General features: G+C 43.8%; 2 protein-coding genes and 1 long non-coding RNA gene across 6 annotated transcripts; 2 read left to right on the top strand and 1 right to left on the bottom strand.

Moving 5' to 3' along the window:
- The first annotated feature begins 391 nt into the window (after positions 1-391).
- LOC127325809 (uncharacterized) lies at positions 392-5,339 on the top strand. 2 transcript variants are annotated; one of them, XR_007867379.2, is made up of 3 exons: positions 392-1,276; positions 2,426-2,534; positions 4,981-5,339. It is a non-coding gene; the product is annotated as an uncharacterized lncRNA (long non-coding RNA). The 2 variants fall into 2 exon arrangements; XR_011754584.1 differs by lacking the exon at positions 4,981-5,339 and adding an exon at positions 3,224-4,948.
- Positions 5,340-6,047: 708 nt separating this feature from the next.
- LOC127325814 (putative F-box protein At1g50870) lies at positions 6,048-13,777 on the top strand. Of its 2 annotated transcripts, XM_051352631.2 has the most exons (3): positions 6,183-6,307; positions 7,347-7,695; positions 12,398-13,777. In XM_051352631.2, the coding sequence occupies exon 3, from the start codon at positions 12,407-12,409 to the stop codon at positions 13,628-13,630; it is 1,224 nt and encodes a 407-aa protein (XP_051208591.1). In that variant the 5' UTR covers positions 6,183-6,307; positions 7,347-7,695; positions 12,398-12,406; the 3' UTR covers positions 13,631-13,777. The 2 variants fall into 2 exon arrangements, with proteins under 2 accessions (XP_051208590.1, XP_051208591.1); XM_051352630.2 differs by lacking the exon at positions 7,347-7,695 and having other exon boundaries at positions 6,048-6,307.
- LOC127325815 (uncharacterized) lies at positions 8,207-11,010 on the bottom strand. 2 transcript variants are annotated; one of them, XM_051352633.2, is made up of 4 exons: positions 10,762-11,010; positions 10,038-10,440; positions 8,791-9,951; positions 8,207-8,714 (listed from the first exon to the last, which is right to left on the bottom strand). In XM_051352633.2, exons 3-4 carry the CDS (start codon positions 9,763-9,765, stop codon positions 8,328-8,330), a joined length of 1,362 nt encoding a protein of 453 aa, XP_051208593.1. In that variant the 5' UTR covers positions 9,766-9,951; positions 10,038-10,440; positions 10,762-11,010; the 3' UTR covers positions 8,207-8,327. The 2 variants fall into 2 exon arrangements, with proteins under 2 accessions (XP_051208593.1, XP_051208592.1); XM_051352632.2 differs by having other exon boundaries at positions 10,038-11,010.
- Positions 13,778-14,739: the final 962 nt, after the last annotated feature.

Here is a 14,739-nt window from a genome sequence, read left to right as displayed (position 1 = left end):
AATTAGAGAATCGATAAATCAATTTTATTTTTCAGTGTTGTGACCATGAGGTGACAATCATCACGATTTGAAGGCACAAGTGAGGCATTTGCTGGCGGAGTACGAGCTTGTGGTCGGTGCTCACACACATCATAAGGTCACGGTCGTTGACCCTATACCGTCACCGGTGGTGCAACTATGCTCGGCATAAAAGGTATATACGTATATTTTCTCTCCCGTTGCAACGCACGGGCATGTTTCCTAGTAGTACTTAAAAAAGTCTCGCGGTGTTCCGTCGTCAATCGGTCCGTTGCGCCTCTTCGTCCGACTTTTCGTTGCGCGTCTCTATGCCTTTTGCATTTTGGTCCCTTACAAATTCGGAAACTAATCCACGGTCTTTTCTTCCCGACGTTTGTCTTCCTCAGCAGTTTTATCGATGCAGAGAGGCGGACGAAGATAGGGTTCCGCCGCTCCCCGGTCGCCGCTGGCACCTCAGCTCATCCCGACGCCTTGAGCTCGTCGCGTCCCTGGTTCTTAGTATTCACCCCCACTCATCCGGATGCGCGTCGACCAATCCCGACCAACTCTGTTGTGGCCACCCCAACCCTTCCCCTCGGCCGCGCCGCCACGGTTTCCAGCCATAATGGATCTGCTGCAGCCACGACGGCACCATCTACCGGTCGCACTGCCACGAATCCCCGGCCATAATCGATCTGCTCTTGCCTCTGTTGGACCTGCACGCCACTCTGCTATCCGACCCGTGCCTCCCCGTTGTGGTCTCCCTCAGTCCCTACGTGGCTGACCCAAGAAGCAAAAGCAGCGCAAGAACATGGGGAAGAAGGGCATGTACGGAGGAGGACGATCTCGCCGCGCAGAATCGCTGCAAGTATAGGTCATGCTCTAATGCAGCCGCCTCTCGCTCACTGCAGCATCCTACATGTCTCTTATTGTTATTCAGTGGGACTGCTACTCTATGAAATTCTGATTTTATGCTTACATGCCGTTGAAATTATGAGTTGTTTTTTACCAATCTTCGTATGATATTGGTTACAACAATATTAAGCTATTATTAATCTGTCTGCCACTCCATTCAATCTTTTATGCAAAAATCTCAATGGATATGAATTGCAAATAATATCATACAATTTGTCACATATGAAGGCTATAAGGGTTCATCGTCTACTTGGTTCCGTTCTTTGTTTCAGCGGATCTCTGAGGCAGAGCAATGTGGACAACTAGCAGATGAGAAAGCCGGCTAGCAGATTGCTTGCATCTGTTTATGAACTTTTTCTCCAAGGTAAATAAATCTTGTGCTGTAGTGGTTGTATGATATTGAAGTACGGTTAGCTTTTACACACCTACAAATTCTCTAGGTTTCTTTATGCATTGATTACACAGTATTCTCGAGTTTGACACTGTTTTCAGTACAAGAGGCCGCTTAGCTGTTGTAGGGTACTTCCTATAGCAAGTATAAGCAGACAATTAGGCTCCTCGCCTAATTAGAGTTTATGGTATTTGACGTCAATGCAGATAATAAGGTAATACTTACAGTGTGAAGTGTTCTACAAATGTAAGGGTAACTTGGAAATGAATTATCTTCCGTCGTCCTCTTTTCTACAAATAAGACCCTCTTGTTTTTCTTTTTGAAGCAGTAATTCTGTATCTGCAGCAAACAGTCCTCAGGTGTTAGGACTTGTTCATGTACATCATGGATATCTTAAAACCAATAATATTTCTCAAAGAATTTTTAGTTGAGTATGAATACGCTTGGAATTCGCTGACTTGAAAGAGATAAATCAGCAACGCTACAGTACTGCTGACTTTGTCCTCTAAGAACCATCAGATTGTAGATCAATGTTCAGGATTTCTACATCACAGAACAGTGACATGGTGCATCCTGGAACAGTGTTGGTATACAGTGATCAATCTAGACGGTCCAACTTTGATCCAACTGCTTGTAGTGGCTAAGTTAGCATACTGTTGTGACTTAGTCACACAAAGTCAGCCAAGCTGCCCCCATATCAGTGTTACACATAATCATGCCATAACATCAATATTGCTTTTGTCGTCAAATGGTCTACTGGTTTGATTTAGCTAACAAGAGGTAGAAGGCTGGCGACCATGCCAACACCGCATATGGGCTGGCATGCAGTCTCCACACGCTCCTTCTAGGTGTTTGGGTTTGGCGTTCTGGGTTGCCTGATTCTGCCAGGCACGGCGGTGGTGGTAGCCTGAAGCGCCTGGCCAACACACCAAAAAGGTCTTAATGTGGCGGTGTCCCCAGCACTGGCGGCGCCAGGGAAGCGACATGTTCCGACTACACGAGTTCAGTGCCTTCATCACCAGCAATTGAACACATGGATCTGTTGCTCTTCGATATCTGCTTGGCCTGGATCGAATGCGCTTATTGGTTTAGGTGTTTGATCGACTTGCCCGTGTTTTGCAGGGCGAGCAAAGGGCAAGAGGAAAAAAAGGGAGACCATGACTGGCAACGACCTGCTGTGGGCGATTGCGACACCGAGGTTTGATGATTACGAAATACAGGAGGGAAAAAGGTGTGTATTCATGTGGATGTTTGGGTAAACCGATAAAACTGATGTGACTCTTGAGATAATCAAGGTGGATGAATTTGCTAACTTGGTCTTTTTTGTCTCTGTCTGAATTCATAAATTCAAATAATTTTAATGCTTGTAGCGCCCCTCGGTGTTGCTTAAATCAGTTATACTGTTTTACAAAGAGCCTGCCCTTGGAATAATCACTAGAATGGTTTGAGTGACAATTGTATTTGGCCATTAATCATTTGGTTATTTCTGAAATATGTGAACTAATTTCCCTTGTACACAACGTTAATTGTTTAGTGACAGTTGACAGCTTGGTCTGTTTATGGAAGTAACCATGAATACTTTACCAAATTAATTGTTTAGTGACAGTTGACAACTCGGTCTACTTATGGAAGTAACCGTGAAGCAAGTGTTACTTTCTATGTTACATGAGGCTAGAAGGGCAGTTTTTTATGGAGAGATGTGAAATCTGCCCATGGAATCCTAAATTCGTAAGGAAGTTCAGAACATATATAGAATGCATAAGAGCAATCAGATCGCTTATTCTTATAGGAAGAGCATCTCTGCATTAGAGGTTCGTAAACAATCGTGCATCCTAATTGAAAGTTCAAACCTATATGTTAGAGGTTCGTTAAATATGTAAGCATCGCCTGAGACTGAACTCGCTCTGAATTTGTTGACAGACATTTGTCACTTGAGACTGAACTTGCTGCATATTTAGGCGCGGATTAAACTATGTTGTAGGTGTGTGTACCAGGACCTTCCGCATATTTGACGATATGCCCTGGCACATCTTAAAGGACTATTTTCCCTTTGAGATGGAAACATAAAGACTGCGTGGTATTGACTCTTCCGCTCTCAAGAGTTCAATATTGTTCGATTTGCATTCATCCTATGCAGTAGCACTTGCCAATCATTTTTTTTAGGTAGTTCTACATATATGAAAGGATAATTATGTCATCAGTTCTTCTTATCTTATTATGGTTGGCAGATATATCAAAGAATGCAATTCATATCATCATTGCTTTCTGAAAGTTAACTTGGTCAGATATATAACAAATGATGTTATTTAGATCACCATCAAGCATGTCGGTTATTTGAAAGTCAAGATTTATTACCTTGAATGCAACTGGTGCCATGATTCCTTTAACAATAACAGCTTAGTGATAACCATGTTAATCTGCCAGGATGCATTCCCTGATTATATACAAGTAAGTGCAAACCTGAATGTTTGAGGCCTTTGCATTAAAAAATGGATATTTGGCTAAATATGGAGTGCTAGACGGTTTGCGCTATGTGTGTGCGCGCGTCCACGCACGCGTGCACCAAGTGCATTGTCAACTGCTTTTACGAACTTGCACTGTCAATGTGCATCACCTATTTGACCCACCTCACATGCTTCATGATGCACAGGGGCGAAGCTCCCCTTAGGGCAAGGCAGGGCAGCCACCCTACCTTGATTTTTGGTGAATACATTTAGATACACGTGCTTTTTCTGAATATTTTGAGTGGTCGTGTATCGAAAACAAGTCCGTATGAGAAAGGTATGCTTGTTTTAGTGAACATTGTGTAAAATCGACTTCGGACTAGAAAGATAGACTCATATTCTAGGTTCAATGTAAATAAAAATGATTCTATAGTTCTATTATAGAGATTTATCATGAATCTTAGTATATGCAGGATAACTTTGTGATATTCATTATTCAAACGTGTAGGGTTGAAAATTTAGAGATTTCTTGATATTTGAAAGACACATCATGATTTCATCAAAGACATTTATCACCTCATTGAGATGGTGAATTGGAAGAATTTATTGACGACAAAGATCATTAAGACCTTGTTGCTCATGATGGATATTTAGAAGTCTTAATCGATAAAATTATTTTTTTACAAAAAAGTAAAGCTTTGGCATTGAGGTGGCATTATTGTTATGTTTTTTGGGTTCTACGTATATCAAATATGTCTTTGTTTTTATCGTACTAAGTTATTTCGTTAGAATCATATATGATGTTCATGTCTTACGACTATGTTGGTATTTGCATCATTTTTTAGTTTGACCTACCTTAAATTTTTTCCGTCCTTCGCCACTGATGATGCACACTTGTTTTTGTGAGAATTTGTTAGGCCCATGCCTCCTACAAAAACTACTGATCCATCTTCCTACTTACATCATCTTTTTGCCCGAAAATAATTGGTTAGCAGGTTGCAAGCTATAACTTCCATGTGTTGATACATGCTTTTGTGTAATCAGTGTTGACGATATTTGATGTTCCACTTCCAGTTTCTCTGACCTGGGCAAGCAAGTTGTATAATTTTCACTTCTATAACCATTACTTAATGATAATACAGAGATTTTTCTATGCTTGTAGTTGGAACCAAACACAATGTATTGTATATTTTTGGACTCTTTACTTATTTTTTTCAACTATTATATTTCTAGGATCTCTCAACTGGGGAAATAGGCCCACACTGGTCTAGATTAAAGGGGAGAACAAGGGCGAAAGGGAACAATTGGCCAGGAAGTTATTTGTAAAAAAATGTTATTGAGATAATGAACGATGCATCTTCTATTATTCTTCCTATAAATGCTCATGGTGAACCTACCCCTGGCTTTGGCATTTGTTAGGAATCGTGACATTTGAAACTGCGGTATTGTTTGTTGGAAAAATTAGAGTGCTTTGGTCTCCAAAGAAAATGCATATTGTTAGTCTGTAATGGAAACAAATTCCCACCAGCAAGATGTATGCATGATTGAGTAAATATTATTTATAAATTCGTCTTGACATGGCTGTTTCTTGAGTGTTGCATGACCTTACATTAAGAGATTTTATTATTCTCTATCAACTTTCAGTTTAATGGAATAAATCCATCTAACATAAATGGTTGTTATGCTGCCATATTTTTTAATGTATTCTTAGACTATGTTCGTATAAAATGCCCATGCTAAATCAAAATTTGGATATTGCGTACAGTCGAAGAAAATATCATCTATTCCTTTATAAGAGCATCATATATTGTTGGGAGTGACTACTAATTGTGATGTCGCATCGAATTGCATATTACAAATGTGGAGCTGAATATAATGTATGTGGTTTTGATATTGTGCTTATGTAAGTTTAAAGTGGCCAAACTCATCTGATGGAGCCAAATAAAAAAATAGTCCCTTCCCATAATGTTGAATTAGTTAATAAGAGATGATTTGCTAAGTCCTTTTTATGCATCTTGAATCATGTGAAGTGAAAATCTTAGCAACACACTGAAAATTATACTACTTGACTATGATAACTGAATTACAAGAGGAATCTAAATTTACATGTTGGACATATTATTGTAAACCACAAGAATATTTTATGCACCCGTTGCAGCGCACGGGCAATTAATTAGTAATAAATAAATAAAAGAAACCGGTCGAGTTCTCATGGTTACACCCGCCTCCATCTCTGCCGTCCGCGCCACATCCGGCGGTGCGGGACAATGCCCTCTTACGACGAGAAGGGGAAGACGCCGACGAGACGCCCCCATCCGCCCCATTCCCAAATCGAGCGCGACAGGGGAAGCCTCTCGCGCCGCCTCCCAGTGGCCGCCGGAGCCGGACCCAAGCGATGGGATCTAGGCGCCGACTGACCCAGTTGGCCACGACCTCGACGGTTAAGGTCGCCGGAGCTCGCTCCGTTTCTCGACGCCGCCAAGTCTCGGCGACCTCCGACAGCGGAGAAGGGGCCAAATGGTGCATCAGTGTCGTCAGTGGGCGCTGGCCCGTTCGCGATGTAAGTCCGTCAGTCAGTCCGTTCCGGCATGACTAAGCTATGCTCGAGTTTGCCGCGTCTCATTTCATCTAGAATGCATTTGTCAGATCTGGATCGGATATCTGTTCTTCCCCTGGTCTGTCGGATCTCAGTATCGATTCACTCCTTGTGTACTGAGCAAAGAAATGTTCAGTCAATCTCCGTATGGTTCCGGAACAGATTGCAAAAAAAAAATATTGATTTCGCCGTTTGCTTGACGAATAGTGATTTGTTTTCGGCGGTTCCGTTTTGTTTTGATGAAGAAAAAAAAACGATTCTTTTTGTGGCTAGTCTCCGTTCAGTTCATGATGAAGAAATGGGGAACAGACGTTTTTGTTTTTCGTGCATAATCCCCGTTTTGCCATGGTAGTACTAAGTCTAAACCGACTCTCTGCTCTGTTACTGAAGCTGAGCTTGGCCCGGAGATCGAATGAAAATACGGTGTATCCTGTGATTATCTTTACTATAGGTAAGTGGTGTGTCAGCTTGGGACTAATTACAGGAATGTGACACCATGTAATTAGTCCATACAGGAACCTGACACCATGTAATTAGTCCCAGTGTAAAGATAATCACTGTGATGGTGCGTCCACCAAAACCTGTTACCTATCTCCTCTTATGGGGCTAGATATCTCTCGGTAGTTGTCAAGTTTGTTAATTATCCACTCGTTTTATTTGTTATTACTCCTCATTCATTTCCCACACGCCGCAGCGCACAGCCACACTAACCTAAGATTCACCTGGTGATATTCGTAGGAAGGTCGCCCAGTATCCACCTCCCCCTGATCTTCCGTCCTCACATTTGTGTTTGGCTCTGGTGCCGAAGGGTGCACAACCGCTTGATCTTGTAGACACAAACGTATAAAAACCTGTCCTCCTTAAAAGAATCTATCTTGTAAAAGAAATCAGCGTAGAGTAACAAACTTTGATTTTGTTTTGGAATAACACTTTGATTATATCTACAGACTTCGACTCCGTTCGATGTATGTTGTCTGACGTCAACAAGGTTCTCCTAATGCAGATGTACCGCACCTGGCCGCCTTCTTTTAATTTCCATCCCATTTTGTCATTTGTTTCCATCGAACCTGGTGATTAGCCACATACGGACAGAACTGCAGCAGTGCATGGAGGACGCATGGTAGCTACAGTGCCCGGCGGGCCTCTTCACGCGGACACTAGGCCTGTAGGGGCGACGAACAAGCTCTTCTGCCATGGACACTCTCGCGGCCTTGCTGATGCTTCTGTACAACAAAAGGATGCCATGCTTCTTCCTACCCATAGTGCCAACACGGTTAGCCACACGGATGCCATCGAAAGTCCATACGGTGGTGCTTCCTCATCTTCAGTAGTGCTCATCTTCAGTACAGGAGGTGTTCTCTTCCTTTGTTGGCTTTAAAATATGAGCATGAGTGTGATTTGGATTATTCATTTTCTGCAAGTACAATATGTTTGTAGAACTTTTCCCCAAAGAAATAGATTTAACTTGGACCTGGTTGATAGTTAGTATCTGGTTGCTTTGTGCTACAGTTTCTTTCAGTTTTCGAACACTTCATTTACATGGTGATTTGAGAGGAAATAGCACATAACACCAGTTGTTGGTGAATCTTTTGCATAGAACCACAGGTTGCAGTTTGTTTTGCACAGAACACCAGATTTCCCTGTAATCTTTGCAAGAAACACATAAAACATAATTAGTCTATTTGACACAGCAATTAGAGGAGTGGTCTGGTTCGATCAATCTGGTCCGGTTCGACCAGTCCATCTTCTATATGCTTTTTTGCTGTGCCTTTCATGTAATGATCAAATAGTAACCAAGTATTGTAATGCAACGTTAAAAAATGCATCTATATTAACACAATCAACACATCCATTCGGTTAACATATCCATCCAAAAGCTTGAGAAGATCATATTTATCCAGATTTAGTATCTCACTTCAAATACAAAAGTAAGAGTCAAGATAAAAAAAATTCATCACATGGCTCTTTTCATTTCATACAAATTTCAGATATGATTTTCTTCCTCCTGTTGCCGACCTTGGCCATTACTTGCTGTGAAGTAACCATATAGTCGAGACTCGGTGTAATGCATATGTCGTCGTCCCCGCATAGAAGGGAGCTTCTGCCTTGGTGCATCTTGAGCATGTCGAGGTTGTGCAGCAGCTTGAGCATGTCGAGGTTGTGCTGCGGCTGGAGCATGTCGAGGTGCTGCTGCTGGAGCATGTTGATGTGCTGCAGCTGGAGCATGCTGACGTGTTGTAGCTGCAGCTTGGCGAGGTGCTGCAAATGGAGCTTGCTGTGGTGGTGCGGGTGGGGGAGGTGGAGGCGCTGTAGCTGTAGGCGAGGAAGGAGCCGTAGGCACGTCCAAGTACTCAGGCCGCTGACGGTTGCTCTAAATCAATACAAATTAATCAAGTAAACATCAGGGAGGTAGTTAATATAGAATTATTTGAGCATAAACTAATTACCTTGTGTCCGACCTTTCTAATTGCAAGATGAGGCTTCAATGGCACAGTACATGTGGTGTATCTGTGCCCTTTAAGGTTACAATTAGAGCACGTGATTGTCGTCATTCTTCTGGTTCCATCTGGCCCTTCACCTGCACTTGGCCTTCTCTTTTTCTTTTTTCGTCCAGGTTTGCTATGAAAGATAGGAGGCTCTATATCAATTGTATCAGTTTTCACCCAATCATGTTGACCCGGCACTGGATAAATCATTTCCTTATAGGCCAGGGCATACATTGGCTTCTTGAAAAAATCACTAACGAAATCTTCAGGATATTGCTTTGCTTTGTAGATGACCGATATGGCGTGTTTGCATGGCACACCGGTTAAGTCCCATTTTCTACATCCACATGTCTTGTTGTGTAGGTTCACAGAATGCACTTCCCTTTTCCCATTACTTGTTATCTCAACTTGCCATATATCATTTCCTGCATTCACTGGAGTGCACCACCTAGAAAACCTCTTCTCTGTCTCTAGTTGTTCAACATAGTGTGGCGTTATTTCCCAATGCGCAACAACCACTCCATCTCTATTATCTGCAAACTTAGCCATAAGCTTGGTCCTAATCTGATCCATCATTGTCACTATGGGCTTGTCCCTTTGGTCAAGGATGTAGCTATTGAAAATTTCGCTTATGTTATTGACAATTAGGTCTGTCTTGCATGTTGTGTCCATAGCATGGCGTGCCCAATGCTTAGTAGGAATTTTGGTAAGCCAAGTCCATGCATCTAAGTTTAATACTTTTAGCATATCCATTGCAACTACATGAACACTATGACTATATGCATATGCAGCAGCATCTACTAACTTTTTTAGGTCTTCTCCTCTAAATCCAGCTATTTGAAAATTAGCATATATGTGTCTAAGACAAAAGCGTTGCTCACACTCTGGAAAGACTTGGCTCACCGCATTTAACAACCCTTTTTGACGATCAGACATGATAGTGAAGGGCCCATGCTTCACCTAAAGCATACTTGAGCTGGGTTAGGAACCAACACCAAGTTGAAGTCTCCTCTTTTCCGACAACTCCAAAGGCGAGAGGGAACATGTTATTGTTGCCGTCCCTACCCGTCGCAGCAAGGATTTGAAATCCAGTGCCAGTTTTCAAGAAACATCCATCTACGCCTGCAAATTAACATAAAAGGAGGTAAGAAAACAATGTACAACAAGGCATTTTTCACCCAATCATCAAGGCAGTGTATATACCTTACCAATGAAAGGCCTGCAACCTTCTAGGAATCCCTTAATTTGTGCATTCAAGCAGTAGAATAATCCATGGAATCTAGGATTCTTCCGTGGGATTTGATTGACAATGGTATTCACAATGCACCTGCTGCCCGGATTTGTGTTCAACACAGTCTGTAGGTAATCTCTTATCCTGTAATACTGACTCTCGTGGTGTCCATCAATCACCTGTAGTGCTTTGTTCTTGGCCCTATATGCCATGTGTGTGGAAATGGAAACCCCATGGTCCTTTGGCTCTGTCCAATAGCATCAGTTGGCTGATTGACACTCTGTTGGGTACTCACATGGCCAAATGAATCGAAATGCCAATGTGTTACAGATCCAATCATCTCTCTCCCATGGACAGAAAAACTGGCATAATCCTCCAACCTGAACATACATAAACAATGGTTATTAATATGTCCAATTCAACTACAGTACACACAAAATTCATCCAAAAATAAGCTCATTTCCTACTAGTCTGATACCAAAATAAATTGACTGTTATTCACACTTTATTTCATCAAACTGCACAACCACACAACGAAATTCACATGGCCGAATCTAACACAGCAAAATTGAGAAAGAACCTAGGTTTCTACGTCGATCAGAATCGAGTTCTTCCGCAGCCAAGCTAGGGTTTCTCCTCCTGGTCAAACCCCTCACCAAAAGGAAAAAATCAACAAAAATGGCATTGGCGACCAAGCTTACCCGATTAATTGGCCCGGGGCACCGGAATCCATGGCCGACATCTTCTTGGCAGGCGCGCCGCCCCCGCCGCCGGCGCTAGGTCGCGTGGAGGCCGCCTCAATTAAAGTCGACTCGCCGATTCCTGTGGCAAACCAGTCAGTGTCTGTCTCATACTCCTCCATCTCCGCCATCCCCGGTGCGCCGCCGCCGTCGCCGGTCTCCAGGTCGCCGCCTCGGTGGTATAGGAGAAGAACAGCGTTCTTTTTTTACGAGAAAGGAACAGGGGAGTTTGGTTGAGGATGGCCTGGATGGGCATATGGAGCAATATGGGCTTTCTGCTACGGGGCCCGGTCATCTAATTGCTGTGTCAACAGAAGCTAATCAAGTATTATGTTTTTTTTGCAAAGATTACCAAGAAATCTGGTGTTCTGTGCAAAACAAACTGCAACCTGTGGTTTTGTGCAAAAGATTCACCAACAACTGGTGTTATGTGCTATTTCCTCTGATTTGATGAACTTATCATGCCCCAAAGTCATATTCTTTCACAATTTGTTTAGTAACCTGCATTCATATTTGATGCTGCATATAAAAATGCATGCTAGGACTTCACTACATATCTTTGATTAGTTCCACCTTGCAGAAAATTTCATGTCCATTTATGTTGAATCCATCATTAATCTAGAAATGGGCACAACAACTTTATGATCTCGGCAGAAACAGAGTGCTACTGACGCTAACTTTCAGTTCATGAGGCGCAACATCATCTTCAGATAGAAAAAACTTCATGGTGTTAGCTTATAGTTGTGTTTATATTATCTGATAGGAAAACGGTCACTTCAACTATTTATTTTTCCCCATATGACCTAACCAACTATTTTCTATTACTGACACTATTTTTTGTTTACTGGTATGCGTGGTTGTTTTACTATAATCTGCACCATGATCACCACCTTTCTTTGATCTTCTTTTTCTTCAGAAATAGAGCTTGAGGAAACTAGATCATCTATATAACAATCATGATGTCAAATTCTGATATCTTGCATGCTGCATGCAAATGAACTTGATGTATGGATTATAATCAACTCTAATGGCAAAATTAGTTGTTTTAGGATTGTTTGTTGTAGAAAAATGTCCATTGCACTAATGTCGCATTGTGAGTAGTTGATGCCTATCAGAGTTTGAACTCCTCACAGAACTGAAGGTGAAACTAGGTTTTGGGTTCTGTCGGGTAGACGGGGAGGGTAGAGTGAAGATGGTGTCATTGCGGCATTGCCACCTCATTATTTACGATAGGTGAGACAAACACAAGATTAGCAGTGTTGGAGAAGATGTGAAACTACGTTAAGTGGAGCTGGTCAACTGTTGTGCATAGTGAGACCTCGATAACAAATCGGGGGGGGGGGGGATGAGATAGGAGGAAGATAAGAGTGTTGTCTTCTTGTGGGTTGGGATTGAGAAGCAGATTCATAGTGAACAAGGTAGTCTTTCGAGAGGATAAAAGTAGGCTGAATTCACACACCAGACGCACAACATTTACATATTTTCTTATTATTTAATCTATACTGTCGTGGCATGTTTGCTACTATATATACTGGTAGGAACCATGTCCAGTTACTAATCTTTGTGTATAATCTGTCTTTTGCCATGGACTTGGAAGGTTTGCAAGATGAGGAAGACAACAAAGGCACCTCATGCGGCTGAGCTGCTCGACGAGCTTGTTTTCGAGATCCTCCTCCGGCTGCCCGTCAAGTCCCTCCTGCGGTTCAAGTCTGTGAGCAAGGTGTGGCATGCAATCATCTCCGACCCCTTCTTCATCCGCGCGCACCTCCAGCAATCTGCCTCCAGATGGAGGCAGGACCCTTCACTGCTTGTCACCCCTCACGCTTTGAACTACGTCATCGAGGACGAAGCTTGGCCGACTACCTTCTCCAACAAGATCCGCTTCTACCAGTGGCAACAGCCCTCCTCCGAGGAGGAGCCTGAAGAGTCGAAGCTCTTCATGCATGGTGGCGACTTCCTCGGCGAATTCAACTCTGTGTGCTGCTTCGCGCACTGCGACGGCCTGGTGGTCGCCCCCACCAACACCAATGTCTATCTCTTCAACCCGGCGACCAGGGACGCCATGACACTGCCGCACAGCGACCGCAATAAGATGCACCAGTACGCGGTCTGCCTTCCTGTAGGGTTCGGCTTGGACCCTTGCACCGGCAGGCACAAGGTGGTTCGGGCCTTCTACCGCTCCAGGAATCCGCGGACTGGTATCTACGCCATGGGGATGGAGGTGTTCACCGTCGGTGATGCTCCGGCTTCCTGGAGGGAAACCGCGGCTGATCCGCCGTACCCTGTCGCGGGTTGGTTCACCGCTGTGTTCGTCAACGGGGCTCTATTCTGGGTCATTGAGAAGCGTGGTCTTGATCTGAACCCGCACAGCCTCCTCCGCTTCAGCCTGGATGACGAGACATTCAGCGTCACGCGCCTGCCTGACTCGCTGGACCCTGCGCTTGTCGAGTCCTACTCCTTCATGCTGGACGAGATGCACGGCGAGCTATGCCTGACCGCCTTCAGCAGCAGCAAGCCGGCCGAGCAGCAGCCCCTCAAGATCTGGACGCTGGTGGAAGAAGACGGGCGATGGGAGCACCGCTACTCCCTCACCATTTCGGGGCTGGTGCACCCGGTGGCTCTTCTCCCGGGCCGCGGCGTGATGATTGTACAGCGGTCGCAGTACATCTGCCGCTACGATCTGCGGACGCATGAGCTGGACACCGTGTGCGAGCTGGATCGCCTGAGATACGAGAGCACGGGCACGTCGCAGGCTGCTAAGCGGAAAACCTATTACTTTAATGTAATACCTTACACTCAGAGCCTGGTCCGAATTACTGCTGCTGCTTAGTAGAGTTGAGGCCGCTGATAAAACCTTCCCTACTTGAAACAGTATATCAATCACATTTTATTCATTCGTTGCTCTGGCTCTTGTTGTGGTGTTGAAGTATGTGTTTTGGCTCTCTCAAAGAAGATATATAAAAAAACGATCTTTTTCTGGAGCATGTTTCACTGAGATTGACATTCTTTCTTGTTGGAACATTTGGAAGCAAATGAACAGGTTTTTTTTTTTATAGATTTGAACGGATTCCACCCAGATTCTCTGCTTGGAAGGCTGCCTTCACTGCAAACATATGGATGCACAACCTTCTGTAAATGCTGTAGTTGTTGTTGTACATAGCTCTGAACATTTTTCTTTGTATATGCTGCATTAATTAATAAAATTGCTGTGGTATATGCACTAGAGTGCAACAATGTGTACACCGCCTTGGCCTCGTCATACACCTGATATTCTGATGCTAGCCATGGTCTAACTTAGTTCCACAAATGCAGATCGGATATTCAGTAGCAGTGTAAAAATGATGTGCCTTGGTACAACAGAATTCAAGCAAATCAAGAGAAGCCTGAATCGGCTTCGAGTGTTCGTCAGCTTCGAGGGTGCTTGACCTTGGGTCGCGTGGGCGATAAGGTGACTCTCGATGTTGGTCGGGCTTGTGCGGCAACGGCAATGGTAATGAGCATGGGTTGGTTGCGGCAAGACCGTCTTAGTTGGCTTCGTTCCGGCGTGTTGAAATGCCATCAGGTTGGTCTCCTCTCGCTGTGAAGTCGAAGCTGCCTTGGCAGTGTTGAGGGGCGGTCTGACGGTGATGGTCCTCTTTCGGTGCAGGTCTTGTGCATCTCCTCTTAGGGTCTCGTTGTCAGAATTTATGCTGCCGACATCTTCTTGGGTGACTCGGGGTGCCCCTTGCGGTGGCGTGTCCGTGGTGTGGGCTTGGCCCGGTCCTTGTAGGTTTTCGTCTGGTTTCTCCTTAAAATTGTGCACTTTCTACTTAATTAATGGATGTGGCAAAGATGTGGCCTCCGCTTCAAAAAAAAAAAAAAAAAAAGAGAATCCTGAATGAAATTTACACTGGAGTATTTTTTTTTTCATCCCATTCCGGCTTTCCACGGCCGTTGAGA

This window comes from Lolium perenne, chromosome 3 (genome assembly GCF_019359855.2).
Source record: "Lolium perenne isolate Kyuss_39 chromosome 3, Kyuss_2.0, whole genome shotgun sequence".
NCBI lineage: Eukaryota > Viridiplantae > Streptophyta > Magnoliopsida > Poales > Poaceae > Lolium > Lolium perenne.
Note: the sequence above shows the minus strand (reverse complement) of the source record. Positions and strands in the feature narration are given on the sequence as shown.

Excerpts from the sequence above, each read along its gene's own strand:
- LOC127325814 (XM_051352630.2), top strand. The coding sequence starts at position 6,143 with ATGGGATCTAGGCGCCGACTGACCCAGTTGGCCACGACCTCGACGGTT. Across the intron at positions 6,308-12,397 it reads GGCGCTGGCCCGTTCGCGAT|GTTTGCAAGATGAGGAAGAC; the intron begins GTAAGTCCGTCA and ends TGGACTTGGAAG.
- LOC127325815 (XM_051352632.2), bottom strand. The coding sequence starts at position 9,765 with ATGTCTGATCGTCAAAAAGGGTTGTTAAATGCGGTGAGCCAAGTCTTT. Across the intron at positions 8,715-8,790 it reads TTAGAAAGGTCGGACACAAG|AGCAACCGTCAGCGGCCTGA; the intron begins GTAATTAGTTTA and ends GTATTGATTTAG.